At 36.3% G+C, this 13,984-nt stretch overlaps 1 protein-coding gene across 1 annotated transcript in view; it reads left to right on the top strand.

Annotated features, from left to right (window-relative positions):
* The window catches only part of CSTF3 (cleavage stimulation factor subunit 3), a 51,383-nt gene that overhangs the window by 2,132 nt on the left and 35,267 nt on the right, over positions 1-13,984 (top strand). The window contains exons 2-3 of the mRNA XM_075427043.1: positions 6,686-6,787; positions 6,917-7,012. Of these exons, the coding sequence (XP_075283158.1) occupies positions 6,686-6,787; positions 6,917-7,012 (198 nt within the window). The remainder of the gene's footprint in view (positions 1-6,685; positions 6,788-6,916; positions 7,013-13,984) is intronic.

Raw genomic sequence — 13,984 nt, 5'->3', positions numbered from 1 at the left:
TCTGATTACTGTTTTTACATTGGGTGCACTTTAAACTTAAAAAAAAACCCGACAAAACAAACAAACAAAACCCCACAGACAACTCATATATAGATTGGGTTATTTCCACCCCCCCAGTCTGCTTTATGGAGGCCTCTGGTTTCTGGTTTCCTAGAAGTCTCTAATTTTGTTATGGTCAATTACCTCCCATCACTTTTCTTCAGCTTCACTAAGCTGTTCTATACTTTTTTTTTATTGTCTTACCCTGACAGACTTCTGTTTCTTACTCCTGATGTTAAGATAGGCCACAATTTGATATTATTGTCTCTAGCAATACTACCAAGAAGTTTTCTGCACCCTAGGCTACAACTCGTCCAGTTATGTAGTGAGGTTGGTATGCCTTAAGTAAGTGTTGATGCCAGTCCAACTACTGTGGTCTTACAGAGCCAGAGCACGATAGACCTAAATTCACTGTCTCTGTGGAAGGAGGCACAACAAAGCATTGTGACTGGGGCAGTTTTGCCTTGCTCCTTTCCCCACGCTGCAGCTGCTATATACTGTAACCTAGTGCTATCTGAAGGGCTCTCTGATTTTACATGCACAATATTCTTACGGTTATAAATGTTCCTTTCTGTAGGAAGCTGAAGCTAGGCAGAAGTTGGATTGCATATGGCTTTCCTGTTCCAGGTTTCATCTGCTGGTTCCACAACCAGCTTCTGAGTTTTTGGGTGCCATTTCCATTGACAGTCACATAGATCAGTATAAGGGAGTGACTGTACAGTTAATCTGTATGTGTTGCATAAAATGTACCCATGGTAGTGTATGATGCAGATGTTAAAGATCTTTGACAAATCAGAATTGTTAGCTCTAACTCTCTGACATGCAGGGATGTCTGCATCTTGCTTCCCAGATCTCAGGGTTTGGAGGGGACTTCGAAAAGCAGCCAGGTGAATAACAAATTGCCATACTGTCTCCAGCAAGTACAAAGTTACAATAGGGTGAGAAGGGAGAGTGGAATGTTTGATGTAGGGAGGGTGGGAGAGTAAATGTATTGTAAGGTTGAAGACCCAGCTGGGGTTTAGGAGGCTTTATTGTACCAGGTGCAGTGCAATTGAAATGTGGCTTTACTTACTACCTTTAGGCTGAGCTTAGCTGCAGGCATTGTTAGGCTGCTTTACTGTGTAGAGCAGGAGCTTAAGCTATATTATATAGGTTGTCTCCTTGCATCATTATTGTAGAACATACTGGGGCAGGGAGGCAAAGAAATGTGATGTAGCCACCACTATTACAGTATATTTTAAGTTCTTGCACAGTGTTAACTGTGGTTCCAAATTACTTTCAGCAGAACCAGTTGAATGATGTCAGGGCTTAAAGTCTGTTAGGTCCCTGCCAGACTCCTGGCAAAGTCTACGCGATGTTTAACAAACCAGAATTTCCAAAGTCGGTTTTTAGAATACCAAACATTTAGTCCTGTCTATATCATAGAAATCCGCATTTGTAGACTGAAAGTCTGTGTCTGCCATCATTTGCAAGAAAATTCACTGACAGGCTCTTCCCAATATCTCCGTGTGTCGAGGTTGCAAAGAGTACGTGCTTGCACCTATCTATGTCTTTACATTTTTCTGGACTTCAATGTACAATTCTAGTTTCATTTCAGTCGTGTGGTGATTGCTTCATGTACTCTCTAAGACGACCTAAATTGGTTGTGCTCTGTGCCTGTTTCTACTGTGGCAGATTTACGAAAGTGCAAGGACTGATAAGGTGTAACTATAGTGTAGGGAAGGGATGCGTTACTGAAGAAAGGATTTTAAAACTTGTTCTGTGCACATACAGCTGTAACTAAACTTTTAAGAAAAAAACCTTGCGGTATGCAAACCTGTAAATTAACCTAACTGGACAACTATCAGTGCTTGTAAAGTTGCATGTTAATATGTTTGAAATTGTATTCATTGGGTCTGTTACAGTCCAGGCTGTGCTAAACTGTGCAACAGCCAACCAAAACCTCCTAACAGTAGCTTCTATCTTAATGGACATAAAATTCCTTTTGGATGTTGAACCAATCAGACTGAACTATCCATTAAAATTCCTACGTGTTTGCGTGCAGCGGCCTATACATCTTGTTTGTAGAAGTTTTGATTTCATAATTAGTGGTAGTTTTTAAAGCACCTTACAATAGCCACTTCACAGGTGGAACAGCTGTTAAAATACATTTCCTTTTCACTGCAGAAGATGCTTTTGTGGAAACAGGAGGATGCTTTAAGCAATTGGATGCATTAGGTGGTGTGAATATTTGAAAGGGGTGTTTAGCTAGGTATTTTCTTACGCACTTTGGAGTCATGAGGGTTCATTCTCAGAGGCCTGTTGCTTTTAGCAGTGAGGTATAAACCAAGAATTTTTCCTTGAAGGTGACTGATAAATAACTTTTAGTAAGTACTAAAGGTGAACTTTGTTTCTTCTGTTCTTGTTCCCTCTGATATCCTGTATGAATTCAAATTTGGATTTTGTGCATTTGATGTATTTTTCAGGCAGGAAGGAGCTCCTAGACGTCTTGTTGGTTAATTTGGTTTTAGCTCTCTTCAGATTTTGGAAACTGGTCATAAAGATCACTTTACACTCTTAGTATCTGTGAAACTAAAAATCCATTGCTATTTATCTGTTACTAAGTAATAGAAGCGAGGCTGTGAATAAGACTAGATGGTAATACAGATACTTGTGGACATGGAGCCTTAAGTGCTCAGATAATTCTGTGACCGGCGGAGGGTTGTTTGTGGGATAGGAGCCAGATCATGTGGGAGGTATACTGAATACAGTTAATCAAAAGCAGAGGGAAAGACCGATTTTTCAAGTTTGTATGCAACAATTCTTTGCAGCATTTTTTTTTTTTCAGACAATAAAGAAAAGTTAAAAGCATGTATCTATCTGGTTAGGTGTAGTTTTATGGTAGTTGAAGCTAATCTAAGTTGGGACTGTGAAAGTCCTGTGTGGTTTTGCTTGCTTTATTCTGCATCACATCTGATCCTGAAATCAAGAAGCTGAACCATTAGAAAGTTAATCGCTTTTCTAATACGTTTTTTTTTTCTGCTGATTTAAGTCCCTGAACTGGCTTGTTACAGGATGAGATTAACTCTAGTGCCTCTGTTAACCAGAGGGAGGGACTGAAAATGCTTATCTAGGGTCAGGATCATGGCAGTGAACAAACACCCAAGAATTAAGCATTCACAGTTTTGGATATTGGCTGTTGTGGAAGCAGTGCAATTAAAAATACAAAATCAAAAGCCGCATACCATTGAACTGTGCTAACAGCAGGTCTAAGCACAGAGTGCAGTTAACATGCAGTTTTCAGAACTGGGATCAAATGTGTTTCTGACTAATAGCTAGATTAAAAGTCAAGCTCCTTCTTCCCTTCCACTGTATGCTTGCAGTAGGTGTTAGTCCTCACAGATCTGATGCACTGAATGCATCTTTGCTCCTGTACCTAGTTGTGGCAAAATGGTCCAGACTGGAAATCCGAAGTATTGATTTCGCCAATATATTAGGAGTGATTATTTGTGAAGGTGCAGGGTAATGAGGCCTTGTTTTGTCTCAGATAGAACCAGGACACTGGTTTGCCTGCAGTGCACTATGCCTCTCTGAAATGTGGACAGCTTTTATCCGTACTGGAGATGGATAGAACAGGAGAGGGAGTGCTCTCTGGCCTTAAGAAGTTGGATGTTTGCTTACATAAAGCACAAGTAATGCCAAGCAGTACAGTTTAAAACCCTGATTGTATAGTTATTTTCAATTCTGTAGAGCTCCTATAATTTTTGTCTTATAGAAGTGTATGGAGAACTTTATCTGCTGCCGCCAAGGGAGTATTTCCTAATTTAGGAAATTAGTGGTTTCTTTTTTCCAGTAAAAGAATGAACATTTTATTATGCTTCTTACACAGATTAGGAGTCCTATATCAAACATACAAAATTGATGTAGGATTGCTATGATTATGCATCTTATCAGCATCTATTTTTTTCACCAGCTTTATTTCAGCCTTCCTCAGTTTATTGCCCTGTATTCTGCATAGGTGAAATCAAATTCCTGGAAGTTTTAACTGTTTCACTACTGTGTCAGTTGAGTTTTGTATGTCATGTGGAAAGGTTTGAGATAATACAACTGAACTACTACTGAAATAGTTGGTGTGCTTCAGTGGCCCTTTCTACTTTTTCCTGTTTAAAAGTCACTAGTTACAGTGCAATTGCTTCAGTTGTAGGGTGGTTTTTTTTCAGTTGTAGCTGATATTAATAATACTCCTGATAGGCATTTCTGTCTAATTGAATGCAGAATAATATATCCTTGGTTGAATATTTGAGAGAAGTAGATTTTACTGAGATGGAATATAATGAGAAGCAATGCTTACCACTGATGTAGACACATTTGAATTAGCACTTTATTGAATAAACATTTCAATTTTGGGTAGTCTGTAGAGGTAACTTACATAAATAGTCTTTAAACTTTGGAAATTTCACCTTCAGTGCTGTCTTCTGCAAGATGAAATATGTTTATGCTTGTCATTTTGGAAGAAATAAAACCACTAGTTCGTTTCATTCTGTGTTTTGCATCTTAAGTCTGTGTCGGCTGAACTATAACATCCAGTATTACAGACTCAGAATTTTGATGGACTTAGGGATGTAAAAATATTCATGTGGAAATTTGTGCATTTACTACTTTTGAGGTGACAACTTTGAGCTAACTTTTCCTTTTATCTTTTTCAATCCAATTAATTTTATAATTTAGGTTGCTGTGGGGCTAGATACTTGCCTTCCAAGCTCCACTGCTTTGCACTGAGCAATTAATGTTAAGAATGACTCAAGCTGAATCAAAAAGAAGTCTTTAAACTCCTGTAAAGCACCTTCTACTAACTTTTTCCTTTTCCCTTTCGTGCATGGCCTCTATTACATGCCAGTCTAACAGTACTGCAACATTTTTTATCATTTGTCCATCTTATAAATAAATTTAATTTAAAATCTTTCAAGGGATCTGCCTTGAATTATATCCTGCTAGTGTGACTGGCACAAAATACGGGTAGTGCTGAAAAATATTAAAAAATACGGTAGCTTCTTTAAATGATCAAATTGAATTGCAGTGTGTAACATAAGAAGCTGCTGTGCATTTGCAGAGGTTGACAAAAGCAAAGGGGCAGGGCACTCCTGGAAATAAAGTTGATGTTCCCAAGTAACTGAGGCTTACTGCATTTGCTAGGCCCAGCTTTTTTGTTTCTTTAAGTCACTGTTTTGCACAATACTTCACTGGCAGCTTATCTTCATATAATGCGACTGCAAATGGTCTTCTGGTAAAATCCATTAATAATACCTTGGATTTGTATTCTTGGAACATCTGCTTTCCTTCAGGAGTGATGCGCAATAGTGATGCTTGTTAATTTTACTAAAGTCATATCTCTATAGTTTTACACAGGTTTAGTTACCTTCTCTTTCCCCTTATAAGTGTTTGATGGCACCTTTGATAGAAAGGAGTATCAATTCTCTCTGTCCTGTTTACTGTCTTTTTCATCTTCAAAGCTATCTATTGATCTAGATCCAATATTAAGAATTAAAATGACTTCCTTGAGATAATCTATTAGCAGTTGACAGGGGTTTCTTAGTTTTCTGTACAGTAAATCAGTTACACTGCACTATACAATACAGAACTGTAAATTCTAACAGTAATTCTGTGGCTAACTTGTGAAATTTCACAAGAAAGGTCTTGTAGCAATAATTTACAGGTTATTATCGTTACTTCTCAAGAAGGCAAGAATTTACTTGATCGTGCGATTTGGGACTGCTAACATCTGCCTGAAAATGAGTCAACTTTGGAAAGTTAGTAAATAAACTGTTTGGAGTTCAGGTCAGAACAATATTTCATGCTTAATAAAAAACTTCATATCGTTTAGAATTGTAACAAGCATGTATTTTCAGGGTTGTGTGTATGTGATCATCAGATTGTATTTTTTTTTTCATCTATTTTGTGCTAACAGTGTTAAATCTAGAAAAAAAAATCTGGAGATTATGAAGTAAGGTATTTCCACAAGTCTTTAAAATAACACAAAAGAAACTCCAAGATGAATGTCTTGAGTGTAGAAACAAAAAAAAGGGGGGGTGGGGGGCAAAGCTGCAGGAAGGCAACTGTAAGAATACACTGATTGGCATATCAGAAATTTAAGAAAGAAATTGTTTGGATAACATGTATATGTTTCTACTAGATCTGTCATCTCCTAGTTTTCTTGTTAAATCTGTAACTTGTGGTACAAAATACTTACTGTCCTGCATGTACAGAATGACTAGTGCAGTAACCTGGATTTGTTTGGCTGAGGTCTATAATAGAAAAATTGGTCTGAATTTGCATCTTAAGTTTCAGGTCAGTAAAACTGTTTAAAATTCATAGTGCAATAAATATCCTGGCAAACTCAGATTTGTTCCTGTGTTTTTAGAAAAATTCAGTCAGTGTAGTCTAGCTGTTTGCTAGATCACCAAGTATGTAGAACTTCCTGTGGTAAGGGTGCATTATCTTACTGGGACAACTTGTTTTCCAGATAAAATTATAATTTAGTAACTCCAGCATATAAACTGAGATCTGAAATGTTACATTGTCAGAATGTTATTAGTTTGACTTTGTAGCTGGGACAGAACTTTTCAAACTCTACTTGTGATCTCTTATGTCGTCTTTTTAATTTTTCTAGGCTGCTGAATATGTTCCAGAAAAAGTGAAGAAAGCTGAAAAGAAACTAGAAGAAAATCCATATGACCTTGACGCTTGGAGCATTCTCATTCGAGAGGCACAGGTTTAGTGACATAGGATTACATTTCCTTATCTATGGTCCACTCACGCTATTTGGTTCTGGAGTAAAATCAGCATATTTGTTTACAGAAATCATAATATTGTAAATGCTATTTTGATTTTCAATTTTTAGAATCAACCTATAGACAAAGCACGGAAGACCTATGAACGCCTTGTTGCCCAGTTCCCCAGTTCTGGCAGATTCTGGAAACTGTACATTGAAGCAGAGGTTAATATTTTTACATTCTTTCTTATATAATGTTTAATAGGAGTTTAAGTTCATACTTTCATAAGCATAAATAAGATAGGCACATAAAATGTAGGGAAAGGGGGATTTTAAATATGCCTTGCCTTTATTTTGTAAAATAGGTGTAAAGGAGTGATTAAAATGAATTCTAAAGTATTGGGTCTTTTATAAGTTGATGATTGTTGCATTATGGAATTGCAACAACATTAAAACAGTTTCAATGGTATTGGAGTGCTTTAGCCTTTTATTTACTTGTCGTGTCAATTTATTGCCTCCCGTGTCATTTACTTAGAGGGCTTTTTTTTATACGTACAAACTTATTTGAGTAACTTTATGTGAATGTTTGGATCTTTCAATTTTTTTGCTTTATTAGGGAATTCAGTGTTTCTGTGAACAGTGTTTTCAGGGAGGGTGTGGGATGGAAGCTGATTTCTGCAATGAAAATACTGGGAAAATGCAGTACCACGACTCATAAGTTTCTAAACATCCTAACAAAATTGTGATTGTTTGTGTAACTATACAAAACTTTCCACTAAGTGCATTGATTATTTAAGCAGTCTTTAACGACATGTCATGAAATGCACTGTATAGTCTGAGTATTTGTTAATTTTAATATTCTGTAGCTGATATTTAATACCAATATACATGTTTTTTGTGGGCATCTTTTAGCTGCACATTTTTTACGAGGCACATCCTTCTGCATGCTAAACTGCAGGGGCAGGGACCTGAGTTCTGTAGATAAGAAATGAGCTAGCTAAATTTTTTCCATTTTATGTGAAAATTGCTAAGCAGCAATCTGAGTGGCAAAACTGTATTGGATAGTTATATCTTATTTGACATTAAATTCTGTATCCAAAAGTGTTCTGGCAGTAAATTTGGAAGATTATTAAATAAAATTGGGATCATGGGAATCTTAACAAATTTTTAAATTGTCGCTTATAGTAAGATGTTATAGTGCAAAATAGTGCAACCTAAATTTAATACTACCTAATTAAAGAGAATAGAATTTTCACTATTTTGTTTTCAGTAGTTATGTAGTAGTTGGAATGTCGGTGATTGGACATCTTTGGGAGATTGTGAATGCACTAACACATATGGATGTGTATTTTTCCTTTTGGGACCTTGCGGCCAAATCCATTAGTCTCTTGTACCCTCTGTTTGCTACAGGATCTAGTCTTTAGAATCTAATCTATTTTGATGATTACATTAAGTTATCAGATTTCTGTGCTTGTTTAAAACCTTTATCTTTCCTATGCCTCAAATTTAAGAGGTGAATTAGACCACCTCAGAAATGCTATACTGCATTGTAGATCTTGCAGCAGAAAGTACCAGTGTAAAGCTTCTTGCCTGAGGCTTCTTGTCTTGAACCATGTTCAGAGATGAATTGACAGGCATTACATCCCTTAATACCTTTTAATTAATTTATAATCCAGTAGTATTTAGAAACATTAACAGTAAGCAAAACTTGTAACAGTCTAGGGTATTTTTTTATGTGCTTCTTCAAGGAAGTAAGATCAGCTTCTACCCAACAGGTATGGTAACTGGCTAACACAAGTAAATTTGAGACGGAAAGAATTGACATAAAGATCACTATCTCACATGTGTGTGTGTCTGTCTATAACTACACTTCAAATATAAGAGAAATGGAATATATTATTTTGTTACTCCAAACAATGGGAAAACGTGAACTGTAGAGTTCTGGTGGAGGTTACGCTTGAAAAGGGTTATATTTGAAAGAAATTTAAGAGGTTACCTTTTAGAAATTTATCTTTTATCTTAGCATGCAAACTTTCAAAATCTCAGTTACAACTTAAATTTTCAACTTTTCTTCCCTGGTTCCAGTAACTTCTGTCAGAATTCACATAGTGACTGATTTAACTAAAAAGCAACATGCTCATCTCTGCCTTTTTTTGTATATGTAACTCTTTATAGCTATAAGCCAAAACAACTTTTTATTTCCAAATTCCTCTCTCAAAAATATATTCACACAATTGGGTGCTGTTGTTAGTGTTGTTTTAAGTTGCAGATCATATATACAGTCCTGTCTGAGAGTAAATTCAAAATTAAATGTTTTCTCAAATGTTCTTTTAACAGCGTGGTTAAATATAAATTAAGACTTCAATTAATTTTTTAAGGCTACCTGAGATGGAGGAATTGTTTTGAGGCTTCCTTTATTGCAGCCTTAAGATGCACAAGGAATATAGGGAAGGTATTTTCAAAAAGCTTTTTTCCTTGGAAATCATGGTAGTTTCCTCCTGCTAGAAAGTTTCTCTTGCGTAGTTCAGAAGTATTGGTCTTTCCAGCCTTAAGCTGGGAAAGTAAACCTGTGGTAAATCCTTTTTAGCATTGCTTTTGATTTGCTTTCATTGCCTTGGTATTAAAATCTGAAAATTGCTAAATCTTCAGTTGTCTGTAAGATGTGTTTTTCCTGATGTCAAAACAAGCGTATCACTTTGCTCTTTAACATAATGTTTCCGCTTTGCATCACGGAAAGACAAAAAGGGAGATGAAAGTGAGGGTTGTTTTCTGGCAGGTTGTTTTTCACTAGAGATTTTTGTCCTCTGAACAACATAAATCTTATCTAAATATCATTATGTAGTGGGGGTCTATTATTGGAAGATGAGCTAGGGTGAGGGTTATCATTATGGGTTTACAAAAAGGGGGGATTAGCCCTTTAACAGCTGGATTATGAAATTGTTAGAAATCTGTGAATTTCCCTTTGCCTAACTTGAGGAATACATTTGTTTTAGTCACTACCAATCTTAAAGTAGAAATCATTGCTTATAATCTACATGAACAAAAACTGTTTCCTTGTATATGCCAGTTCATTTTGTACTGTAAAACTTCTAAGTGCAGGCCTTACTGCTGTGATTATCTCTTTTTATGACAGTGTTCGTTCAACTGACTGACTCTGTTTTCCTTTTTGTGTATGACACTGTTCCCTCGTGGAATATAGCACAAAGCAGAGCTCAGCAGTTAGTATATCGCCTAACTTACTGCTACTGATACACAGACTGTGCCAAAGTAACTGAATACTGCACGTTTCCGTTTTATGTGCCAAGCACTGGTTTACATGCTCTGGTCTGTCTATTATGACTGGTTTGGTAGTCAGTAGAACATGACTATTAACTGGGAAGAGCATGCTTTGACAGTTTGTTCATGGGATCTCTGCTATTAAAGTTTTAATTGCTCAAAAAATTTTGATTCTCGCACTGGTTCTTATTTCTTCTGTCCTTCAAAGAAGGAGTTGCAGGACATAAAATTGGATGAAACAACTCCCAGCTCATGTTTTTGGGTCACAGCATTTGAATACTTATGACTTGCAAGGATAGTTTTGTTTAGTGAATTTGACAGACTATGTAATCTATTCTTGATACGTATTTTAGCAAGTAAAATAGTTAACTTGCTATTCTGCATCTACTAAAATTTAGGAAGTGGTACAGTAATGCCACTGTTGTTACTCAGACTGTTTTCTCTAGTTGCTTAAAGCACATTTTTCTCCTGATACCTTTCCTGTAAAAAACTAGTTCCAGAAAACGTGAATCAATTCACATGTCAGTGCCTTTTTCACAGTTTTAAAAAGGAGCATGTAAGTCTCAGTCCCACATGTGCCATAATGTTAAATTCATAGATCATGTAATACGGATTCTAGCCTGCTCTGCTGATTTGCTGTGTCCTCTTAGGTAAGTTCTTTAACCCGTTTAACCATTATTGAAACAGATACATACCTACCTACCTCACAGGGTTGTTGTGAGGCTCGCTTTAGTGATTAAAGTGCTTTTAGCGTCTGGCTAAAAGGTGCTACAGAAATGTAAAAATAAATTCTGATGTCATACACCCTATGATCCCGTAGACCCAGCTGTCTATTACTACTTCCTTTGTCTCTTTGACTGTTTGAACCATCTTCTAGATATAGAAAGACTTTGATAATGCTTTTCATGCACTTGAAAGAACTTCTACTTTGTTATAAATGTTTGAGTAGTTCTGAACCAAGTTTTGAAGTTGTCACCTTTTTTCTGCTAGTTTCCTTTGAGAATTCACCAGGTTGAAAATCCTCTTATGCACATTAAACTATGTTCATGTATTTCCAACTTTTTTTTAATGATCTAAAGAATTTTTAGTTCCAGTTGCTCTAAGTGGAAACATTAATCTGTAATTGTCCTGAATGTTTCAGGCCAGTTCACACCACACCTTTTTACATTTATTGTTGTTGAGTATATTGCATTATATCCTGGTCACTATGAACTGTTGTTAGTAGGGGATGAAAGGTTGCCATAATTAAAGATTTAAAAATCATAAGAACAAGACAGTTGTGACAAATACCCGAAGTCTAGAAACAATAAATACAAAGCTAGTAACATGTGTGTAAAGTGTTTGGCTTTTAATATGTATTTTTCGTCTTGCAAGTTTTGCAAGTAAGACTCCTGTGTTATTGCTTGTTCTAAAGAAATGAAACTAGATATGTTTGTTCAGATAACTTCTATTTGACATGAAGACACTGAATTTTAGATGTCTTAGTAACAAACCAGATGCTGTATGAGGATTCAGATGGTGGGAACAAAGCTTAGGGTTGATTGTTTTGCATTTCATCATATGCAATACATCAGTATCTTTAATTCATGTAATTCACACTGGTGTGGATACTAGTCAGAATGTATCATTTAACGTACTTGTATATGAAAAATGTAAATAAAACTATTTAGAAAAATGATTGTTTTTGTTTAAAATGTTTGTGTTTCTTCAAAACATTTTCTTACTCTGTTTTACTCTAATCTGGTTGTGAGTTCAGAAAAAAATTGCTATATGTACCACCAAAATTATTCTGCTTAGGGAAAAATGGGAACCGAATTCTGTGAGGATGAAGTTGGAGTGATCAGAAGTCAAAGTAGAATAGACCTCTTGTCTGAGATTCTGTTTAGTGGTACTTTCAACTGAAGAGACTGTATATATCAATAGGTGATCTTCGTTAATTTCTTAATGGAAGGCATACCCATTATAATCCATACCCACCCTGCTAGTCTACCACATTTCTCATAGTAAACTTCTGCTTTTGAGAAACTACTGTACAGGTGCTCTGTACAAACATCCATATTGCACATTCTTGACTACCTCAGTCTGAGATTTTTTTAATCTTTTTTACAGCTGTATTATTTATGATCTTTTCTTATTCATGTGTGGACTTGTTCCATTCCTGTTAATAAATGTTGTTCTGTCTGTGTGATTATTGTAGACTTGCACTAGAAAGTGAATGCAACTTCTTTCTTGTCTTTTCTGCTCGATATGTAAATACAGGCATGTACATCTTGCATAGTTGCCATGGTTCTACAAGTTGTAAATCAGAAAGTTATCCATATAATTGACATTTGTAGTTTCAGAAGATGCGCGGTACAACATTAGTGGGTTTCTTTATAATCCTGTTTCTGTATTTAAACATAAAAATATCATGGGAAAGTGTTAGGAGTTTAAATTTTTGAAGTGGAAGTGATGCCTAATGAAGAGATTACTATGAACCCTCTTCTATAGTGTGTTGCTTTTTTACATGAATAAACATGGACTACTTCCTGTTCTGTTGTGTTCTTTCTGCGTGGGGTGACAGAAACATCCCTATTAGAAGTGTGAGTTGTATAAAACTCTTCTTCACAACACTTTCGAAGTCTCACTTTCAAATGTTATGAAGACAATGAAAACCTTTCTCGTGTGCTTTCTTTTGTTGAAGTCATTTGCTGATCCTTCTATTCTTGTTTTGAGCAGAAAATGTGTGTGTTAGGTTAGGCACAAACTTTAGCTTCTTTCTCATGTTGGAACCTGAAAGAACCAGAAGTAAAAATACAGAGCTTTCTTGTGTACCCTGTATTAGCTACGGATTGGTTATCTTCATCTGCGTGGGTGAGGGAACTATAGTCATAATTTCTCATTCATTTCTGCATCTCTTCCAGCTTCCAGTTGTCAGCTGGTTGAGTTACCCGATGCTCTTCATTCTGATTTTGAGAAGCCTGGTGGCTAAGAGAACACTTCGTTAAACCTTATCTGCTAGTGCTGCTACATAAAACAACACTTGAATTTATTTGCTGCCAAATCTCTTTGCAGACTATGGAAAGGCTTTGAGTCACTGCTGTGATGAAATACAGTGGCTTCTCGTGGCTAGAATCTTCTGTGAAGGAAAGCCATTCATTCTGGTACTCCTGCGTCCTGGTAGTACAAATGTTCTTCATTGAAGAGTGTGCATTGCTATTTCCCATCAGTAGGGTATGCTTTTTCTTACTGATGGCTTCAGTGTGACAAGGTGTTCTACATCTGGTGACAATTTGGGACTTGCAATGAAATGGTGTGTTCCTAGTACCTGTAAGCTTTGACATTTTTTTCTTTCTTACATAAAATAATTCGAAAGTGAGAAGAAATGATATGCATTGGTGCAAAACCATACTGTTGCACAAGCAGCATTCATGGGTTTTAGTGGTACATTGTATACATGCAGTTAACTACACAAGAAGATCTTACGGTGATTGGAATCTGATCCATATTGGGGTTTAACTAGTTTGGTAGTGACAAAGGTTCATAGCATAAAGTTCATTGGAGCTGTGGCATCAGAAATGTTTCTGTTTAAGGATAGGCATTATAAGTAGAAAGATGTTCTTTTTAAATTTAGCTTGTGGACAATTTTCAGTAATACTGCTGTAGAGCAGAGTCCTGTTGCATCTTGAGACAAGACTGTTTAAAAGAACTCACTTCTAACCTGAAGTGTAAACATTTCATCTGGCTCTGGGTCTGTTCCCTTAGAAGCAGATTGTACTAAGCCTTGTGACAGAGTCTGTGCACTAATCTTAGTTTTCGCAAGTACCAGGGAGCACACATTGCTGATCTATTAGTAGATTCTGTCACCAGGCGTCTTGTAGACTGACTGCTGAGCTAAAGGCTCTCAGAGCTTGAACATCTTCAACTTTCTCCAAAAGAGGG

Source organism: Opisthocomus hoazin, chromosome 7 (genome assembly GCF_030867145.1).
Source record: "Opisthocomus hoazin isolate bOpiHoa1 chromosome 7, bOpiHoa1.hap1, whole genome shotgun sequence".
NCBI classification, from domain to species: Eukaryota; Metazoa; Chordata; class Aves; order Opisthocomiformes; family Opisthocomidae; genus Opisthocomus; species Opisthocomus hoazin.
This window is presented reverse-complemented; position numbering and strand designations above follow the sequence as displayed.